This window comes from Danio rerio, chromosome 10 (genome assembly GCF_049306965.1).
Source record: "Danio rerio strain Tuebingen ecotype United States chromosome 10, GRCz12tu, whole genome shotgun sequence".
NCBI classification, from domain to species: domain Eukaryota; kingdom Metazoa; phylum Chordata; class Actinopteri; order Cypriniformes; family Danionidae; genus Danio; species Danio rerio.
In genome coordinates, this window is record NC_133185.1 from 28172600 (window position 1) to 28195665 (window position 23066).

General features: G+C 36.8%; 1 protein-coding gene and 1 long non-coding RNA gene across 23 annotated transcripts in view; one reads left to right on the top strand and one right to left on the bottom strand.

Annotated features, from left to right (window-relative positions):
* The window catches only part of cadm2a (cell adhesion molecule 2a), an 877490-nt gene that overhangs the window by 18934 nt on the left and 835490 nt on the right, over nt 1-23066 (bottom strand). For 11 of the 22 annotated variants that reach the window (XM_073914201.1, XM_073914196.1, XM_005155264.6 and 8 more), the window contains 4 exons: nt 16352-16513; nt 13559-13649; nt 12536-12714; nt 2614-2724 (listed from right to left, as the gene is read on the bottom strand). In XM_073914201.1, coding sequence (XP_073770302.1) covers nt 2614-2724; nt 12536-12714; nt 13559-13649; nt 16352-16513 — 543 coding nt within the window. 22 annotated transcript variants of the gene reach the window in all.
* On the top strand, nt 12841-20215 carry LOC141376375 (uncharacterized). Its single transcript, XR_012386334.1, has 3 exons — nt 12841-14937; nt 16061-19521; nt 19638-20215. It is a non-coding gene; the product is annotated as an uncharacterized lncRNA (long non-coding RNA).

Consider the following 23066-nt stretch of genomic DNA (forward strand, 5'->3'; position numbering starts at 1 on the left):
AAACCAAGGTCTTGACTTTCTGGGGTCATTTAAAATGCCAGGATGTCCTTCGAAAAAGAGTTTCGAGAGCCTCCATCCTGGCCAAATTTGCCCACTAGCCTCTGTCCATCCTAGCCTCATATCCATCACATATCATAACTGGCTTCATCACTCTGTCTCCTTTCCACCAATTAGCTGGTGTGGTTTGTGGTCTGGTGCAATATGGCTGCTGTGACGTCATCCAGGTGGATGCTGCAAACTGGTGGTGGATGAGGAGATTACCCTAAAAATGTGTAAAGCACTGTGAATGTCCAGAAAAGCACTATATAAATGTAAGGAACTTTTACTTATTAAGTGATTTCAACAGCCTGCAAAATATCAAGTCTTTATTATGTATAATGTACAGGTTTTATAACATATTATTAGGAGTGTGTGTAAAATTCCTGAAAAAGTCTATAATTATTTTATTTAGTATACTATTACTAAATGACTCGTATGGTATAACAAATGTCACAATTATAAATTTAAGATATGTTACATTTTGGGTGGGAAACTTGCAAACTCCAAATGCGATTAATTAAATTAAAATTAATATCTAATCAATGCATTTGTCAAATCAATGCATTGATATAAAATCAATTGTGCATTTATGTAAAGCAATTGTTTTTAAGCTAATAGTGATATGTACAGTATTGGACAGTAGCGTTGCTACAAGTAGTGACGCTACTAGCTTAACTACATTTCTCAATAGCTAGCAGTAGCATCGCTACATTCTAAATCAAATTGCTTTTTAGTAGCAAAGCTATTATTTTAAGCAAGTAGCACAGTAGTGTCCACACAAGCTACATTTACCGATAGCGGATCAATAAGTGATGGCATCGACATTCACGGAGCTGTGAGGCTGGTGTCTAGCTGATGAAAGTTAATCCATATGATGGCGAGAATGAAGATTTCTTCTTTTTTCTGTTTTACGGTGGTTGACAACAAAATTTTTGGTGCCTTACTGCCACTCCTTGCTCTGATCGGTGACGTCGCCAACCAATTGGGCCAACATAAGAAATTTGCTTGCTGGAAAGATCACTGAGGAAGAGGAGTTATTTCTAAAGCAGAATTCCTCTTGATCATACCTCAAGAAGTACATGTTAAGATGCAATTACGTCAATTCTGATGCTGTGCTTCAAAAATGCTCAAAAAATACTTAATACGTAAAATACTTAGAACTGTAATTTATAGTAAGTACTATACTGTTTTACTATACAATAGTCAAGTAGTACTCAAATTAATTTGTTGTGGTACTTTTTTATTAAATTCATTTTATTAAATTCCTTAATTTTATTAATTCAGGATAGTTACTAATGTCGTACAATTCATTAATGAAGAGTTGTAAATATATATATATCATGCTTATTCCTAAATATTTCTCTTTACTATAAATTACTAAAGTATTTTAAATGTGTAACACCTAGTTTTATAGCATTTATTTTGTTAAATAGTTTTTGATTAACTAGGCTTTTAGTGTATTAAGCTACTTTTAAAGTAAAGAAACTAATAGCTTAGCTCACTACATTTTCCAAGTAGCTTGCCTAACACTGGATATGTGCCTCAACAAATTTGATTGTCCGTTAAACAAAGATTTCGTAAAAATAACCTGGACAGTTATAACAGAATGAGGAGCAAAACACAGTCCCGATAACACACACCAATGCAGAGTCTGAAAAGAGGGCACCATCTTGCTGCCTAGCTCGATTATGACTTTCTGGTTCCTGTAAAACCTCTGAGGTAGAGAAATAGACAGCTCTTTCCAGCAGAGCACAAGCTCATCTACATTCATGGACCCTTCATAGTCATCTGAGAACAATCTCAGATACAAAACATTTACATTTCCTTCTAATTCCAAATATTCACACACCTTGCTTGCGACATGTGCTCGTTTTAGACACTGACACTAAGAAAATACATGTGATATCTGAGATAAACAGGTAGTTTTTGCCCAGATACACTTTTAAAAACAATGTTTTATTTCAGATGGTCTTAGATTTGACTTAGATTTGAAGCTATGAAACAATTTGTAAAACTTCATCTAGTCGATTACTGTTTTCATGAGGAGCTTTATTGTTTAGTTGACTAGTCCCTACTGTCATCTGTGAGATCTGAATATTTATAAACTGCACTTTTAAACGAGAAGCACTTGTGTTCCAAAGGAAAAAGTAATCATCAAGTGGTATTTTGAGTGGTATGAGCAGTATTTTGTACTATTAAGGTGAAAGCCAAGTTTTGTAAAGTGTCTTAAATTCTACTTTTGTGCAGAAAATAACAGCATTCATATTTGAAATGACAAGCAAACAATGACATTTTCAGTTTCAGTTTAGTGAAGTTAAAGACACTGAAAGAGCTCAAACTGTCACAGCTGAGATGCTAGAAATCATAGTTTGAAGGCAAGTTTTAGGAAGAGATAGGAGTTAAACAAGGACACATGAAGGTAGGGAGTGACTGTAGGGTTTAGAAACATTCTCCAGATGCCCTTGGAGCTGTAGGGTTCAGTCAGAGGAAACAGGCTTGAGGAATAGAGAGATATAGAGATGGAGGCATGTGAGGAGAAGGAGGAGGAGGAAGGGCAGTGGGGTTGTACAGTACCTCTGTTACCGGTGACAGCAGAATTGAGCTGCTTGGAGTCTAAGGGACCTGTGGTGTCTGGGAGGGTGGGTGCAGGGGAGGTGGTGGATGGTGACGGTGTGGTGGGGGCATCTGTTGTACACAACAAACAACCATTGAAACAAAAAAAGGATGGACAAAAGACAAAACAACAGTGACAAGGGGGAAGAGAACATCACCATAACAATGGAACAAATGAAACACAATAGTTGTATGCTGACAAAAGGCAAATAAAAAATTGAATGGGTTTAATTTAACAATGCACACATGAATAAACAGTCGAAATAAACAGCACGAACAGAACATCTGACAGTATAAAAATGTATGTATTTCTTTATGATGTTTGCAGATAATGGGTTTGCTTTGTGTATAATAAATCAAACTGTTCACGACAATAGCAAAGTGACAGTTTTGCTCACAAAGTGGTGGAAAAGACAGGCTGCATGCAGGGAGAAAAGCATCAATATTTGATGAAGTATCAAAAACAGTCTGCACAGACGACATGCAGGAGAAAATGTGGAAACAATCACCATAACAAGCCGTTTGTTCCTCATAAACTATCCTTATATCAGTGCAGTTTACAGCTCAGTATTAGTGCCTGTTTAAAAATGTAAAAGTTGCAAAAATTAAGCTTACACCTTTTTCACAAAAGCCTGCATATTCTTAGGGTGTGTTCACACTTGACAGGTTTGGTTTGATCAGAAATTATAGTGTGGTTCATTTGAAAAAGTGTAGATGCTGATATATGAACCGTGATGTACACCAAACAAGTCGATCTAGACCACTGGAAACACTGGTGTAGTTCAGTTGAACTCTAAATGCACCAAAAATGGATTAAAGTGATCTATAAACTAATGAAAAACAAGATGTGGTATCACAAGATGTGTCCTGAAAAAGGACAGAAATATCATAATAGTTATCTGTGTTTCATCATCAAAACAATGAGTATATTTACATGGACACCAATAATCTAATTTTAATATGATTAAGAAAATACTCTGATTAAGGTCATAATCGAGCTAAAAAGAAATTGAATGTGGAATATGTTAATTTTAGTCTCATTATTAAGGTGCAGTACAGGCACGTAAATACCGTAATCAACCTACTACCGTCGTGTAGGATTTTCACTGCATTTTGCGTCAGGATACTCTATACACATGGCTGTTTGACACTTTTTTCCGCACCAACTGAGTGACTATAAACTGCAGACACCTGCATCGCTCGCGAAATACAGTTTTTTTTTCTCATACGATGTATGGCATCAAACTCCATCAAAACAACAGTTTGTACTCGCATCCAATATCTTGAATCCAATATCTCGAGCTGTGACACAATGACATTAATCGAATTATGTGCTTTAACATGGACATGCAAAAACAGGAACATTCAACAACCAACTCATGTAAACACCTTCATCATATTATTGTCTTATTCAGATTAAGGCAAATAATTTAATTACTGTTGTAAACGTAGTCACTGTTGCACATCACAGTTCAATACAGGTCTCTGGAATGCATCTCTCGCTTTCATTTGTGCATATGACATGAATTTCTGGCAATGTTAACCAAATTCTGTTGCAAATCAATAAAAAAAAAAAAGTGGCATCTTTAGGTTCAGGTCTTAAAAAAATACTGAATAAAGTAAACTAGGACTAAGAATGCTGTTTTATTTTTTGGGATCAGACCAAAACAACCAAGAGAACTGCATTACAAGTGTGAACACAACCTTATGCCCAGATTATGCCTGCCATTAAAATTTAAATAACATCTTGATATTTAGAATTAAACCTTGTTTTTTAATGAATCTCCAGTATACAGTTGAAGACAAAATTATTAGCCTTCATGTAAAGGTTACTTTTTCAAATATTTGCCAAGTGTTGTTTAACGGAGGGAAGACTATTTCCAACACATTTTGAAAAATATAAAATTTTTGTGAAACTAATTTGTAAAAACGAATTACTTTTTTATTTGCCGCGATGACTGTACATAATATTTTACCTGATATTTTGCAATTGAAAGGCTTAGATTAATTAAGTTAACTAGACAAATCAGTGGCCAACAGTGGTTTGCGCTATATCCAATAAAAAATGTCTAAAGAAGGCTAATAATATTGACCTCATATATTTTTTAAATTTTGTTTTTTTATTTCAGCCAAACTAATAAAATTAAATCTTCTCCAGAAAAACATTCTGAAACATTTCCTTGCTCTGTTAAATATCACATGGGAAATATAATATAATATAATATAATATAATATAATATAATATAATATATATATATATATATATATATATATATATATATATATATATATATATATATATATATATATATATATATATATATATATTTATTTATTATACCACAGGAGGGCTAATAGTTTTGTCCTTAACTCATTGGTCAGAGATCTGATCAAAATTGATATCAAAAAGCTCAAATGATCTTATGCAAAATCAACAGTCACACCAATCCACTTTAATTTCATATAATTTAAGGTGGTGTTTAAATTGAGTGATTTGAGCTTTTAAAAACAGCAGGCATCATTCAAGACTCTTGAACACAATTCTGCTTCCACAATCAGTGTAATGCTGGCAGCCGTTTTTGCATGCATAAAGCATATTTAGCGAAGCGATAAGGACAGGAGAGTAGAGTTGGGCTCAAGTTGATAAGCTAAATCACCAGGCTGCCACCATACTAATGGACTCAAGCAGACAAGCAGAGTAATCCAGCTGATAGCTCAAAATTGCACAGCAGCTACCAGCTCTGGCTAACTAGAAATTAGACAGACCACAGGTTCCAGGAGCAGGCATTAGCAAACAGCAGCTCACGGCTAGATTATTGCTTTCTCTGGGGGAAAAGTGAGTGGTGCTGGGCGATGCAAAACTGTTGGTTGCTAAGATGTTGTGAAGGGATTTTTTGTTATTGCCTTATGGTTACTTATTGGCTCATTGTCTCTGCCCTTAAAAAAATACTAGTTCCATATTTGTTTAGGTATTATTCACATTTTAGCCCAAGCAGTACATGATGAATTTTGCTTTCAGAGTACATCATGGCACACTCTATATAACAGGTGAACAACAGGAGAGAAAATAGCCTATTGCATCTAAATTATGATGTTTTTTGAAGTGAAAATCTTGCTAACATTATAAGTGGACCCCAGAGAACATTGCAAAATAGAAAACGCAGTTCGCGACCCTTTTAAAAGGGGTTTGTTAATATTCCTAGTGGTAGGAATATCAAAAACAGCTCTGCTCAAAGTAAGAGCAATAGCAATAATATTTGCTTTATCAAACACCACTGGTGCCTTGGGAGCCTGTGCGAAAGGATGAGATGTAAGAGATGCATTTTTGTTTCCAAACTACATTACTTATGCATTTAGTAATGAATAAATAACTTTTTTTTCCTGAAACTTGTTTAGCACAAAACAGTAGATTTCCTGCCTGGGGATATGGAGAAACATTCCAGCGCACAGAGAGATACGCAAAGATATCATTCATTATCATTCTAATAATAAAATGCAGTGCAGATAATCAGCAAGGTACATGCTCAGCTTTATCATACACACATACATTGGCTGATCATTTCTCTAGAGCATAACATCTCACAGATGATGTTATTATTGGAAATATAATTACTTGAATCATTTCTTTGCAGATGGCAAGTCTCTGTATGGTGGGGGCGTTTGAGAATGTTTTGGATGAAGCTTTTTTCTCTGTCCTCTGACTTCTACAAAAAGTATAAACACAGACTGTGTTGCCATCAAAACATTGCTCTGTTTGTTTAATCGTTCAGCCACCTCTAACTCAACCAATAGGGTGAGTTTGAGGGTGTGGCTTTGGGTTTGACCAACCAACTGTAGATTAGAGATGTGTTTGAGGAAACTTTAAAAAGAAAACACACACACGTTCATTAGCTTATATTCAATGAGCCACTGCTCCAGAAATTCAACTAGTGCTTAATTTGAGCTGGATCTTGCCAGATCCTGTTCCATAAAATGTCAGATATTTGTGTTTTGCGTTGCGGCATTTATTTTATTTGGTCCAGCATTAATGTGTGTGGGATGAAAACCTGCATATTTGTGTGTGAGAAAGAATTTAGTGATAGTGAAACTTTAACGGAAAAAGGTCCGTTACTCGAATCTTTTCAAAATAGATCTCAATGAGGACCTCTGCTGGTTAAAGTGTGGGAAAGCACTGTGTTGCAAAAATATCAAATGTTCACAACTGGCCTCATTTATGTAGCAATACAACAGTAGCAATATAAGCAATTTACACACTGTAATTTTTTTTTTACAAATAAGGTAAGTTACATTACACCACCAATGACTGTAAGAACATTAAAGGTATTTATAAGTTTTTAACATTTCTCTATTCTGACCGATCCTTCACCCACACCCTCGTTCTAAGTGGGGATTGAACCAGCGATTCCTGCATGGTAGGCTTAAGCTCTAAGGAGGAGGCTATGAGAGCGAGACTTGCTTTGCATTGCTTTCGTCAGCTGACCTCCGTTACACACTATACTACAAAATGTAATGGCATTCTTTAAAAATAGTTGTAAATAATACATTTTACTATGGTTCTAAAGCTTTTTACTATGAATTACTATTGCATTTTAGTTGAATTACTGGCGCGTGGGATTGTTGCTGTGCTTTAAAACAGTAGAAATGTATGTAATCGCCGCCTTATCCCACTATACACTTTACTAACCCACAGGGGTGTTTAAACCTTTGAATCAAAATTTGAAGCAGTACCTTGGGTACAGAAAATTAAGCTTCGGATGTCACTGAATACGTGATTACAGCTAAACGAATCAAGCTCTGGTACACTGCTTCATTTACAGATGTATCATTTTTTGATACATGCTTCGAAGCCTCGGTGCACAACGTCACATCACTAACAGAATGTTAATGAGTGGAAACGAAGGCTGGGTGAATTTTGTTTGTGTGCACACACAATGCTGGTCGCCATGCACAAGTTTAAACAGAAGGCATATTTAACTATTGGCCCTCAACAAAATTTTCAGCCAATCTGCTTTCTTACATTTATAATCACTCTCATTGGTTGGTGATTGTTTTGTACTCAGTGAGCAGCGAAAATAAATAATGGCACAGTGGCCTGCTTAAATATTATTTGTATTTTAAAAATAGCAAAGAGGCAGTCAAGCATATTTTCACTTTTTAAAACCACAAGTAAAGCTGCTAATAAGCCTGATCAAAGAGATCTCGAGAAGATGGAACTTTGCCCCTGGATCAGGACAGCAGGAGACAGAAGCAAGCAATCTTAAGTCATGACTCAAGAGCTAATTGTGGGCTCTTCTTGAAGATTAGACAGAGGGATACATTTAAATATTTTTCACTTGCAAGTGAACTAAATAAAAACTGCATAATGATGTTTTATAAAAGTTTTGTTTTGTAGATATATGTTTGTTTTATCCACGATTGACCCATATATGGCACAAAATAATTAAAGACCATTCAGAAACTTGATGCTTTTTTTGTGCTATCACTGTTTAATGACATTAAATTTCACGTTCCGGGAAAACAAAAAATGTATGGTGGATGTTGGTCACGGTAACTTTAATTTCCTGGTTTTGTTCAGAGAAATATTCATATACATATTAAGCGCTGAGTTCAACTTTATAATCAAAACTGTTTCTCATTTAAAAAGTACAACTAATGAAACTAGAAGTTCATGAGATTTCTGCTTTTTAAAATTTCTTTTGCTGGGGGGATATAGAGATTTATTAAAGTGTTCAAACCTGTTCAAACAGTCTAGATACTATTGGCCTGCTCTAATATCTTATTTAAATGTCATGGCCCAATTTTAATTAAGGTGAGATTTGAATAATAATATTGACTGTACCTCTATCTCAAGTAGCCCGCTGACATGGCAGCCTTCAGCCTGGAATATCAAGCGATCGGCTGCATATTGAACAGGTAATATTGCATTTCCAATTGGCATAATACAAGACAGGTGATCTGATGAAGGACAGTGACCATTATATTGCTCCAGGTTCTGTGCTAATCACTGATGGAAGGACGGCATCATGTTTTGCCATTTAAAAAGACAGTAATGAATTCAGACATGGTGCTTTATATTTGTGACACCCAATTAGCTTTTTATTCCTACAGAGAAGGTGTCAGTTTTATAGTATCAACATCATTAAGAGCTTTGGTTCTCCTTGTTGTTATAGTGTCCTGACATTTCAATGAGCCACCGACTGAACCCCTACACTGCGCCATAACGGCTAATTAAATCTTCTTAAGACGCCCCGTGGGTGGATACAAAAGCCCAGATAGAAGGAAGAAAGTGAGAGAAAAGAAACTTCTGGAAATGAGAGGTTGAGGAAGAGTCTTCCAGCCTGGAGGGGTTTAGTGTCAAGAAGGCAAAAGCGCAAGCAGGGGGGCTGGAGAGACTCTTCCGCTTGATGCCCACAGTCATATCCGTTCTTAGCCTTTGAGCGTATCCGCACAGCTGTCTTTGATGAAAGAGATGGCAGATGTGGACGCAGCGTAGCCTCTGAACCTCAGGGTGTATCGAGAGCCGTCCCATCATGCTTTGCTGTTATGCTAAGTAGGAGAAACTCATTCTCTTAAGAGCTCAGACAAAAGTGGGTTGCAACTGTTGAACGCATTTTGAGCAGAATTTGTGATGCAGAGATCATTATTTGAACATTTTAAAACAATATCTCACTCCAAAGGAAGCACTGTCCTTCACTTCAAATCATATTGTATGCTGCATGTGTGATTTTCTCTTTTCTGTCATTTGAAGTATACATAAAGCCAATGGGAACCAAAACTTGAAGTTCTCTTATTGACATTAAAGAAAATGTGAACTTAATCCATGCATTCATACCTGAAGATGGTTAAATGTTTCCTGTTTGAAGCAAAAACTTAAAATATTAATAAAATTAATAATTTACAGAATGATTTACAAAAAACATACACTAAAATGTAATTCTGTGTTGAAGCAGAATTAATAAAATCTTTTCAGGTATGTTAAAGGGGTGGTCCACAGTGTTTATAAGATGCAAAGCAATCTGTGCTCAAGCTTCACTTGTAGAAAATCACGTTATTTTTTCATAAATCTTACTTTGATTATATACATATACTCAACATGAAAATGCATGTCATATTTCCTAGTTCTTCTGAAAGGCCCACCCTCAAGAGGTTCTGATTGGTCAACTAACAAACAGTAATGTGCTGTGATTCTCAGATTGGCTCCACCTCACGCCACTACAAGCACATGCTTTTGTGCTGTGTAAATACTGTCACTCAGAGCAGATGTTCGCAGCATTAGCTGCCTGAGTTAGACAGAAAAATTAAGAGCACACAGCTAAACCTCACGCCTGCTCTCTAAAATAAAATCTTTCACATATTTTCAGAATAAGCATGTGCAAGGAATATAAAATGTTCTCATAACTTTTGAGAGTTAGTTATTTGAGATGTGGAATGCAGGGAAAGCAGTGCTGTAGAACAGTGACTACGATTAGTGAACAGACGGTGCAGAGCTGGTGAAGATTGTGGGTGTTTACAGGTGTTTGACTGATAAATTTGAACTTGTAGCTAAATTGTTAGCAGTGCTAAACAGCATTTTCCGCTGTTTACATCCGTTTTTACATCCTTGCTACAACATACCGTTAATGCTAGATACTGTGCATGTAGTTGATCAATTTTAACACCTAAAAGGTTGTGGCTCACAATCCACAACTTCATTAATTGGAGTTTTAACCGAATCCAGCACTGAACTGGGAGAGATTCTGGTATATGCTGGTTGTGAATGCATGTAACTGGAAACCATTGTGATCTTACTAACCTTGATGTAATTTTTTATGTATCCAAACTTTGTTCACTGTAGGCTTTGCTATGGTAACTCTGTAAAAGCCAATGTCTCCCTTTGCATTGAACTTTGAGCGTATTAAATTCAGAGATGTTGTTTACATTCAAACATCTACATTACACATCAACTGAAATTCAAAATATAATATCATAGTGGACCACCCCTTTAACAACCAGAATAATGTGAAGACACATTTCATGCCACAATAAATCTATCTTGATAATATTCTTTTAACCACTACTCGTTTATCAGGACAGTGGAACAGATTTACATATATTATTTGAAATATTTATGTAAACAGTTCTTTTTAAATATATATTATTGATTTTCTAAATTTATTTTGATGCAGACACCAAATGGGATGCTTTAATTTTTAACCAGGTTTGAAGCTTCTTGAAGTAGTACAATCATTTCTTATGGATAATATAAATACTATGGTAGCACGGTGGCACAATGGGTAGCACCAACGCAATCTAACAGCAATTCGTAACTTTTTGATTTACGGGCTAATTTGTATGAAATCGTACAATTTAGTACAATTTGCTCATCACCCAATGACGGTTGAGGTTAGGGGTGGGGTTGTGTGCCACGCCTCCTTTTTAAAATCATACATTTTCTTATGACTGAACTCGTACGAATTCGAACGAATTAGCCACTAAACTGACAAAACGTAAAATAATTACGTTTCCTCTTGAGATCAGGCTGGTAGCACTGTTGCCTCACAGCAAGGAAGTCGCTGGTTTGAGCCTCGGCTGGGTCAGTTGGCATTTCTGTGTGGAGTTTGCATGTTCGCATGTAGGTGAATTTGATTAAGCTAAATTGTCTGTAGTGTATGTGTGTGTATGTTCTGGTCCTCCAAGTTGGGGGCTGAGCATTAGGCCACCAATAGCCCCTTTCACACAGTGATACCGGTAAATATCCGGAAAATTTACGGAACGACTTTACCGGTATATACAAAAAAGCGCTGTTCACACAGGCGAGGACGTTACGAAATTTTTCCGGAAAAGAGCATTCACACATCCATTCCAAAATACCGGTAAATTCTGACATCATTCACCACAAATGAGCTTTAAACGGCTGCGCTTGTATTTGTAAACATTTGACTAAATTACAAACTCTTTTGATGATCAATATTGTAAACAACTTTCACAGGATCATATTCGCATGTCGAGATGTTCATAATATGTGCGTGCGCTCACAGGCTGTTTCATGGGCACACGCAAAGCTTGAAAGTAAACAAACAACGGTTTATCATAAGCATCTTATCGATGATTATTTGCACAGTTGGCATTAAGAAGAACATATAAACGTTATCTGACTAACTTCTAGCAGCTAAATGTGTCTGGAAAAATATTCAAAGGCTTTTATCCTCACAAACCGCGCGGACGTAAATGCGTCTGACTGTTGTAATTGGCTAAAGCAGACGTCTCACGTCAGCACGTTCTAGACGTGCACGCGCTTATTACGGGAATCTTCCTTCTGCATTCACACCGCGCAGCATTCCGGCAAATTGCCGGTAATGTTACAACTTCTCTTTCCGGAAAATAGCCAGAACGAATTTACCGGTATTTTCAAAAAGGACCTGTTCACACATACACCCTTTCCGGAAAATTGCCGGCAATTTTCCGGAAAGGTCTGTATGTGTGAAAGGGGCTAATGACTCACCTCGTAAAAATGTTATGTTATGAAACACCAACATCGTGCGGTTAAATATCAACTTCAATATAAAAATGGCCCTGTGAGTAAGTAATATATAAAGACTAAATAAAATATGACAACACAAATGTAACAGTTTTGGGTCCCACTGACTTCCATATTAAGCCCCAAATAACATTCAAAACATGAATTTAGAAACAAATGCCATAAAAAAATGTTTGATTTATCCCTTTGATCTTTCAAATCAGCAATCATTTAAGGCACTGCAGCTTTCAGTGGCTTGAAAATAAAATGACAGTTATTAGCAGGGAGGAAACGTAGGTTTGATTAGCGATGCAGATGCTTTCCAAGACAGCAGCAAGGGCTGTGTTTGCTTAACAGACATGTTAATGTAATCCATCTGTCACTCACCATAAATAACCAGTTTGAATTCAGCATGACTGGTGCCGAGGTGATTGGTGGCTTCACAGCGGTAGGTGCCGTTGTCTGTTTTGTTCAGTGACGTGAATGTGAGATCTCTTCCATCAACAATCATCCTGTCCATGTCTGGCAGCTCTCCTCCATCTTTAGTCCACAGCACAGGGTCTGGCCTGGGGAAACACTCATTTTTAGCTTCTAACAGCATAATTCAGCTTCTTTTCCATGATGCTTAATGAAGCACTCACATAAATTTTTCATATCATATCTTTTTTTTTATTAGTTTTATTCTATTGTTTAGGGGTCTCCAGAGCCATAGATGCTAACATCTAACCCTTTTTTTCATTAATATGAGAAACAGGTTTATCATATGTTTGCAGAAATTATTCTAGAAATCCATAGTAAGCTTTTGCAGCGTAAGTTAAAACAAACTTTCTTTTTGACAGAGAAAAGTTCTGAAGGTTTTGACTTCTGAAAGTTTCCATACTACAATGAGGACTTTTCTCAAAAGATTTCTTTCCTTGATCTCAAAAGATCAAGGAAAATTGGATTCCTTATATGATTTGACCCCTTTAATGCTAAAATCAATGGAAAGACAACACCACAGAGTTATAGAAAAGGCTTTGAGAATGCAAAATTCACTCAGAGTTTTCAAGTTTTTAACTTTAGCTTTATATTCAAAACAGTGTTCCACAATCTGGTTCATCAAAGTGGATGAAAGATTTTTCAAACCATTTTCTTTAGGGATACGTTTTTAGCGTCAGTTGTACCAACAGCTAAGAGCCTCTTAAGGTATAGTTGAAGCTGTTCAAAGCAGTTTCATTTCAACAGCTTCACATTTATGAGTCATAACATTAATGTGAGGATGTAGTTTTAAGCTGCTAGCCTATGGCCTACCCACAGGGCGATTTCTTATTGGTGTAGAAGATAGATACTCTACTGTATATAACACATCTTCCCAAAGCCTTTTGAAAGCATTATACTTCAGAGAGATCCTGATAAATGGTGGATGCTTACGAGGGGTTTCCTTTAGGTACACATTGCAGTTTGAGGTACTGCCCCTCCTGTGGGACGTTTGTGGATTGTCTGATCTCTACATAGGGAGCATCTGTGACAAAGAAAGAGAGACAAACAAAGAAATATTGTTTCAGACAGCAGCATCCAAGCAAAGGAATGACACTTTACAGAGATCAAAAGGTAAGGTATGTGATGTGTCGCTCAAGTTCAAACGCACCACTGCATCTCAGTAGATTGATCCAACGTCAAAGCTTCAAAGAGAAATTCTAACTGGTAAATGATTTTTGTCTGTAATCAATTTGTGTAACCTCTGCTCTATCAGCATATATCAAGGTAAAATCCTAAATGATGGTTTAAGTAACCCAATAGTCAATGAAACAAAAATGAAGGATTGTATGGCTTTATATCTGTGATGTCCAAGCTCAGTTATGGAGATTTTAGCTTCAGTTGACTTAACACAGTCTAGAAGTTTCAAGTAAGCTTAGTAAAGGGCTGTTCACACCAAGCATGATAACTATAAATATAACGATAACTCTATGTGTAGCCACACCAGCACGTTTATAGCAGATCTGACCAGTGAATCCAGCTCGTGTAATTTATATATTAAAATGAAATTTAGCAAATATAGTCAGTTTAGTGAAATACATTTTTTTTCCACCATTTTCAAAGGAGGCAACACAAAGATGGAGAAACTATACACTACATACCTGACATACTTTTATTTTTATATTTTGTAGAATGACCATGTCAATTTCTTTGAAAATTTGTATCATTTTGCCAGTGATATGACCAATTGTTTTTAAGATAGTCATTATCTTTAAATAACCTCTGAAAAGAGGGCTCAACATAAAGCAGAGAGCTTCTCCACAATGTCACATGTACCTTTAAAATTGCACAAGCCCATTTATTCATTCATTTTCTTTTTGGCTTAGTCCATTTATTATTCTGGGGTCATCACAGCGGAATGAACCGCTAGCTTGTCCATAATATTTTTTATGCAGCGGATGACCTTACAGCTGCAACCCATTAGTGGGAAACATCCATACACACTTATTCACACACATACACAACAGTCAATTTAGCTTACCTAATTTACCTATACCACATGTCTTTGGACTTGTGGGAGAAACAGGAGCACCTGGAGGAAACCCACATGAACACGGGAAGAACATGCAAACTCCATAAAGAAATGCCAACTGACCCTCGAACCAGCAACCTTCTTGCTGTGAGGCGATCGTGCTATCCACTGTGCCACCTATTTTGATGCCCTCTGCCCTATTTTTGGTTTATTAATTTTTTTTTACATTACACACTTGTAACCATCAGATGTCATCAGTGTGCTGCACTCATAGCACATCTGACCAGTGAATCCAGCTCCTGTGATCTATATCCTCCTGAGACCCCGCCCATTGACTTGTGTTCTCTGTAGTGGACATCTGTAGTGGAATTTTCTTTTTTGAGCTACTCTGTCAAGTCCTCTTGTACTGTTCAGAGGATATCATGGGCTTTCTAGTGATATGTCATTTGATTGGCTGGCATGCTAGGAACCACTTCTAACACTGCATCCAAAATGGCAGGCATACAAAAAAACATTTTATGGGAAGGAGAGAGGTATGGAAAATTTTGTTTTTAAAATCTTTTTTACTATTATTATTACATATATATTTGTTTAATAAAGTGTCAGGAACAATACATTTAGCTTTCAAAGCTGTTAACTTGTTTGTGTTTCAAAATATTATCCTTTTTTAAATGTCCACAATAGTGGACACCAGGACCATCTTAATGTCATTAATGACTGCATGTTGTAGGGGGCAGAACTAAAGCAGAGAGGATTCTTCAAGATAATAAAGGGAGACTGATTTAAAGTCTGACAATCAGACAATTACAGAATTAGAGACAATTAGACAATCAGTTTTAAATTGCTTTTATGTTAAATTTGTTTTGGATTGACATCACTTCTTTTTTATATATTTTTTGTTCAGCTTTCTTTCAAACTAAACTGTTTCAGGAATTTCAACACAAAAGGAAAAAATGGCTTTTGTTTTGTTTTGTTACATTAATATTGGAATTATTTCCTTTTAGAGCCATATCCTGTACAGTTTTTTTGTCTGAGTTTAACAGGGGCCAATCACTAATCCACACAGACACCCCCCCCCCCACCCCAACCCCCACCTCCAGCTACGCCACTGGTCCTGTGGTCCACTATAGTGAACATGCTGTAAAATTAAAAATAAAAACAATAGGTAAAAACTGTAAATTATAGAATTTTTTAATCCAAAGGAAGTAGGAAAAAAATGTCTTTGGGTCTCAGGAAGATATGCTTAAATGAAATTTTGCAATCGTAGTCAGTTAAGTGGAATAATAAATAAATTTTACCAGTATTCAAAAGAGGCAACACAAAGATGCAGAAACTCTATTAGAGACCTGAAGTACTTTTATTTTTATACTTTAAATTTTCTAGGATGTAAATTTTATTGTTAATTTCTATCATTTCGCCCATAGTATAAGCAATTGTTTTCAAGATAGTCATTATCTTTGAATAATCTATATCTTATAGTTGTGGTCTTAACTTTGCTGCTGTTTTACATTAAGCAAAGTCTTTACCTTTCTTTATACAGTTATCATGCCTTGATTAGCTGACTTGGGATTTGACCCAACCAGAAGCAGGTCTGGACATTCCTGTTCTGTCGTTCAACTGAGATGCCTTTATAATATACTTGTGGCAATTTCACATAGTTTATGGCTTGCAGATAGAAATATGGATTAGTGGAATGAGATGTTGGCTGCACTTACAGTGGACCTCCAAGACCTGCGTGGTCTCTTCGTGGGTTGCAGTCAGGGCCACGTGGTCCACTCTACAAGTGTAGGCCACACCATCATCATCCCGGTTCACGTGGAGCCGCAGAGAACTCTTCACTGTAAACGTCTTGCCACTGGCATTCACCTCTTTGGCACCTAAGAGAATCGGAGAAGAACAGCACAACAAAGATGAAACGTGTTTGTCGTGTGTTTCAGAGCTTCACGTACATTACAGTCAAAGTTACAGTGAGAACTTGAAGTATTGTGGAACGCAGGGGTTCAGAAAGATGCACCACTCCTTTTTAAAGACTTTGTTTTCAATAGAAAACTTTAGCTGTGTGAAGCCAGAGTTGAGTTGCATTCATTATTTCCACCCACTGACGCACATCGCTGTGTTTGGAATGCTCTTGAATCCTGCCTCTATCTTTTCGCACATCCAAAACTGGTGAAAGTAAAACTTGAACTCTTATCTGACTCTCTCAAAGTTAAAAATATTGATCCAATGCTTGTTTTTCGGCATTTAACAAAGCTGGATCCTCCCATGAAATGAAACGGGAGTTCCTTTTTGTAATTGTGAAAGGTTCATTCAATAATCCTCTTGGAATGTTAATTAAATTAGCCTACATTTGCTTCTATAGAATTAGTGTTGATGTATAGTGTTGCACATGAGACATCTATCAGAGTAAAACAGCTTCCTCCTTTACTCCTGCCTGAAAACTCCATTAGTCGAACAACAGATTGTGTTTTGTGTTCTTTGTTTCGATGTGCTAATGGCTTCTGCATTCATAGGCTTATGCTGCACACGCTGCTGTCTGGTAGCACTTATAATATAAAGCCAGGGCAATTAATTTGTTGCATCTCAAAGCTTAACGAATACTACAAAATTTTTCATCAAAAGGATATTATTGCATCTTTAAGAGTGTAAATTACCATTTTACAACTGTCTACCAGTTGTTCAAACAAATATACATGACATAATATGCTAATTTAATGAAACACCACAGTGAATGCGGAATCAAATGCTCTCTTTATTTTCACAGAATCACCAGACAGAGACAATGTTCTGATCTGACAAAAGCCATCACAGACTCCATTTTACTTAAGATGTGTTTTCAGTGAGTTTCCAGCCGAGATGCTTTAAAATTTCTCACTGTATTTTTAATTTAAACTCACTATATTTTCTCACTGTATTTTCATTTCATTTTCAATTTCATTTTTTTTTAGGTAAATCTAAGTGTAACATGAGTAAGCGTTATATAAATAATGGATCAGTGTAAAACAAGTAACTGAAAAGGATGTGGATGTCAACTATAATGTTTGTCATAATCCATTACTTTTGGTACTATGCAGGAAAGCCTGAATAGCTTGATTTGTTCATTTGCACCATAAATTAGCATCGTCCATTTAGGTTTAGTTTGATGTAAACCCTGCAGCCACAGGACGTCAACATGACATCACATTGACGTTTAACCCTGACGTACCTCAACATTGTGGGGATGTTGGATTTTATTTAAAAATTAAAATTGTGTTGACGTCAGAACCCAACGACAGGTCGACGTCAATGTCAAACGTCAAACCTAAAACCCACCAGATATCAATGTCCAATCATGTTAAACCGTGACGTTGTGTGGACGTTACCACTATAACATCTATCAGATGTTGGATTTTAATCACTTTTAAGGTTCAACATAACCTAAAATCAACCAAATATCAATGTAATTTCATGTCAAAATAACGTTGTCCTTAGACGATAGGCATTAAATTTTGGTCACTTGACATCATGAACTACATTTAACCTAACATTAACGTCTTATGATGTGTGCCTGCTAGGGAAATGTGTCTGTTGCCATTGGTCGACGATCTTCCTCATCTACGTCAGCAAACATAATTTTTTATTGCATCATCCTTTGTTGATTTGCGTTCATATATTCAAAGACAGAATCACAAAAAAACTTTGCTCCTTCCAAATCCGTTAGATTCAGGTCCAACCGTAAGCTATGAATCCAGACACCTTTGCCTATACAAATCATTTCATTCTTTCTCTCTTTCCATTTGCTCCCCCTCACTTTCTCTGCTCCCAGCATTACTTCTGCTATCACTGCCAAGCTGTCAATCAGCTTCCTCTGGGGGTGTCGCCACCCGCCCAGGAGCATCTGAGCATGCAGAAGATATCATTTAAACCTGCACACACACACACACACACACACACACACATGCAAAGACGAAGGTACAGTTCTATGGGTATTCTTACTCTTGGGATGCTTATGAGATGCAGGCATGAGGTTGGGGGTAAATTTTTTATTCCGGATATATGACAAACAAACAAACAGACTGTTAGTCTGTTCATAAAAGCGTTCAGATGAATAACACTTTGTATGGCTGTGAATGGAGCGAGGAAACTTTATTTGAGAGCAGGCAAACACTCCCAGCAATTAGATGCGGAAGTGGGAAGTTTGTTCCACCCCACGGTTAGAGCCTGTGAAGATTCCCAGCATGCTTTAAAAGTTTCTTTAGATCAACTTCAGTGCATGTTACAATTGGAACAAGTGGTGGTCTTCTGAAATGAAAAGGCAAAATCCCCTTGCTGTGTTTGGGATTTTCAGCCTAATTTAAATTCATCTCCATTATTTTTAATGATGTGGTTTCCTCATTACAGGCTTATGGAGGTATTATTTACATTACAATCAAGAAAACAATTTTAACAGACTATTTTAATGTACTTGGGGATAAGGTTCCAAGCCATCAATTTCAGATTACAAAATGTTATTATATATACAAATAAAACATATTAAATGTGAGTCATACAGTAAATGTTTACATACAGTATATGTTTCCAAAAAGTTTGTGAACATGTCAAATTAAAAGTTAAATTTACTTCAGCTTCGTCCGTGCTTTATCAGGGTTCACCACAGAGGAATGATTTGCTAATTATTCTTGCATATATTTTATCGGTAGATACTCTTTTTGCCACAATTCCGACTTAAGAGTATATTAACTTGTGAATCCCTAGTGGTGCGAAACACTAGAAAAAACAAAACAAAAAAAAAGTTGGGGCAGTATTGAAAACGTAAAAAAAATAAAAATAAATAAATAAATACATAAAAAGTAGTAATTTCTAAATTTACTTTGACTTGTATTTCATTGCAGAAAATACAACAATAAATGTGTTCCTTATGGTTTTTATAGTTTTTTTTTCTCTCAAAATAAACACATTCCAATTTAGGTTCTGGCAACACATTTCAAAAAAGTTGGCACGGGGTAATTCAGAACTAATAATCAGGTGAATTGGTTAAATAATGATGTGATTTGAAACAGGTGATGTCAAAAGGTGATTCTAATTATGATTTGGTACAAAAACATCCAAGAAAGGTCTAGTTCTTGAGGAGCAAAGATGAGCCATGGATCGCCAGTTTGCCAATAAATATGTGAGTAAATTGTTAAAATGTTTAAAAACAATATTCCTTAAAGAAAGATATGAACACATTTGGATATTTCCCCTTAAACAGAGCATACCAAAATGAAAAGATTCAAAAAATCTGGAGGAATATCAGTGCGTAAAGGACAAGGGCGCAAGCCTAAGTTGAACAACTGTGATATCCAATCCCTCAGGCAGCACTGCACCAAGAATCATCAGCGATATCACTACATGGGCTCAGGACTACTTTGGAAAACCATTGTCAAGTACAATATTACATAGTTACATCCACAAATGTCAGAAAAAAATTAGGAGAAATGGACGCCGTGTGCTCTGGACCAAAGAATAAAAGGATCATTCAGACTGTTACCAGCAACAAGTCCAAAAGCCAGGGTCTGTCATGGTCAAGTGCCCTTGTCAAAGGAATCCTGCACTTCTGTAATGGCACCATTAATGTTAAAACGAACATAGAGATTTTGGAGCACAATATGCTGCCATCTTTTCCAGAGATGCCGTGCATATTACAACAAGACAATGCAAAACCATATTCTGCACACATTACAATGTCCTGGCTGAGGAGGAAGAAGATACAGGTACATGACTGTCCAGCCTGCAGTCCCAACCTGTCTCCAATAGAGACTGTGTCGCACATGAAACACAATAAGCAACGAAGAACCTATACTGTTGCCCAACTTAAGACTTGTTTGCAGAAAGAATGGGACAAAATTACACCTGAAACACTTCATCACTAGATGTCTTTAGTCTCTCAATATCTTTTAAGTGTCATAAATAGGAATGCCAAAATTACAAAGTCATAAATGCTTTACTGTTCCAACAAAAACTGTTCCTGTTTTAAAATGTGTTGAAAGAACCAAAATTGGAATACATGTTTATTTAAAAACTAAAATTATAAAATTGATAAGGAACACATTAAATAAAGTTTGCTGTATTGTCTGAACATATGTCAAAGTAAATTTAGAAATCACTACTTTCTTTTTTAACTTTCTTTTTTGTATCTGCTTTAATTTAATTCCCTAAATATATTATCCCCATTCACCTACATCCTTTATTTATTCATCTGCTCATCCATTCATTCAGCTACCCTTCCATTTTGAAGAGGGGAAAAAACCCCAGCATAATAAGGGTTCGTCAGACCTGTCTACTTCTATTGTCCCTCTCAATAAGTTAGCGAGTGGGTGAGAGGAGAGATTTGCCAGCCGACAGAATTGAAATTAAGGTCAGCATGTTTTACATTAATATTTATGAAGGCAAACCAGTAATAGAAACATTATCACAGACACTCTTAACATTACACACACACGCTCACATTTAATGCCCGCAACAGCATTAGAACGGTATCTAATCTTCATTACACACACATCAGCACGTGTAATTACGCACATAGTTGGACGCAATTTAATGTGAAATATTGCTAATTTTTATCGTTAAGGTTGAGCGTTGTCCTCCTTCTGGAACCGTAGTGTTTTCCTGGAACTCTGTGATAGCTACGGCATATGGTGAGCCCAGAGAGCAGCCGAGAACAGGAAGGAATAAAACGTGGGGTGAGATTAGCATTTCATTTCAGCTGTGAGCAGTTGTGAATTCAAATGCTGTTTTCCACCTAAAAGGGAGGTATTTAGAACAACAGGAGGCACAAAGGTGTGGAGCTCATCTCCGCCGCCTCTACCCCATTTTGCAAGCCCATTAGTGAGTGCGCGCAAGAGGGATATAAAAAGAGAGAATGAAAAAGATAGAGAGAAGGGGGAGAGAGTAAAGGGCTTCTTTATCCGATCACCGTGAACTGCTCTCAGGCTAAACACAGTGGTCATTCCTAGTGGATGGAGGGATATTTATGTGTGTATTTGACTGAAGTTGGCTGTCGGCTGTGCTCTTGCAAAGCGAGAGCTTAAATCCGAGGCAGCGGTTTTGAATTTCCCCACAAAAAATTGTCAGTTTGTGTTTATTTATGCGGCATAATCTTCTGCCTGTGGTGAGAGACTCTGGAGTTTCTCCACACGTGAGCGGAGCTCTGCAGCAAGCGACTGAACGCCCATCTTATCTATCTAGCGCTAATCCTAATGTCCCAGAGACATAAGAACCGATAACGATGACATTATTTCAACAAACACCCCCCAATCCCCGACCAGGATCACTATAAATATCAGTTACTCGTACTGCACGGCCCCGCGCCATGGCTCGCTGTTCAAATATCCTTCATAAATGGTTGGTGTGGGTGTCAATGTAAAAGCTCCTTCTGGTGCCGTGCAATTTTATCTCTCTAATCCACACAAACAGTCTCCCTGCTGGCAGTTCTTTCACTGGGGTCAAAGATGCTAGACTGAGATGGGATTTGTTGATGCGATTGTCTGAGCCTGGTTGGAATTAATGATCCTGTTCTGACATACACACTCTCTCTCGCTCTCTCTCTCTCTCCGACTGCTAACAGCATGATAATATCACCTCCACTAGGACACTACTACACAATCACAGCATAAGAAGTTTTATTAGTGTTGTTACTACGGTGACATAAAAACACCTGTAGAAACTGTAGTTGTTCAAAGCCATGCCCACAGTAATCTTTTAACTGCCCTAGGGAATGTGTCCACAGGGTAAATGCAGGAATCCTGTCTTTAAGACTTTTTAAAGACTGAATATTTTAAGACCTCATCGCCACACCAAGTTCTAATCAGTAACCTTTAATTTAAAGGTGCAGTAGGTGATTGTCTTCAGAAACATTTTTTGCTGTGGTGGTTGAAAGTCTCTTCACAGTCCAATAGTAATGATTATAGTAAATGATCTAAATGTATGTATTTCTATATTCTGGGTAAGGCATACAACTAAAAAATGTTCATCCAATTAAAAATTGTCTAGCAGACATCTCCCATTATTTCCGATAAGTAGCTTAAACTGTCTGTCAGCAAATGTAGATTCGTACTTCTGTGCATCTGTTCATGCAGATCCGCCATTCGCGAGTGCCGCCTGCATGAGCGCCACGCGTTCATAAGACAATCACAGATGCTGTGAAATCAAATGCTGAATTGAAACTTTTGAAAATCCTGAATCAGTATTGAAGTTACTTTTGCACGCTGGAGGAAGGACGACACCATTGCTGAAGTATTACTGTTAGACAGGTAATGTTCTGTTTTAAAACTATTTTAGTCAGGCTAAGCTTAACAGATTGTGTTCTGTTATAAATGGCTTACAGACGTGTTGTTTAGCCACTGAAATCTCCTGGTGAAAGATTGATGTGACTATTTTCAGTTTTATAAGGGACCTTTCACAGCATCAGTAATG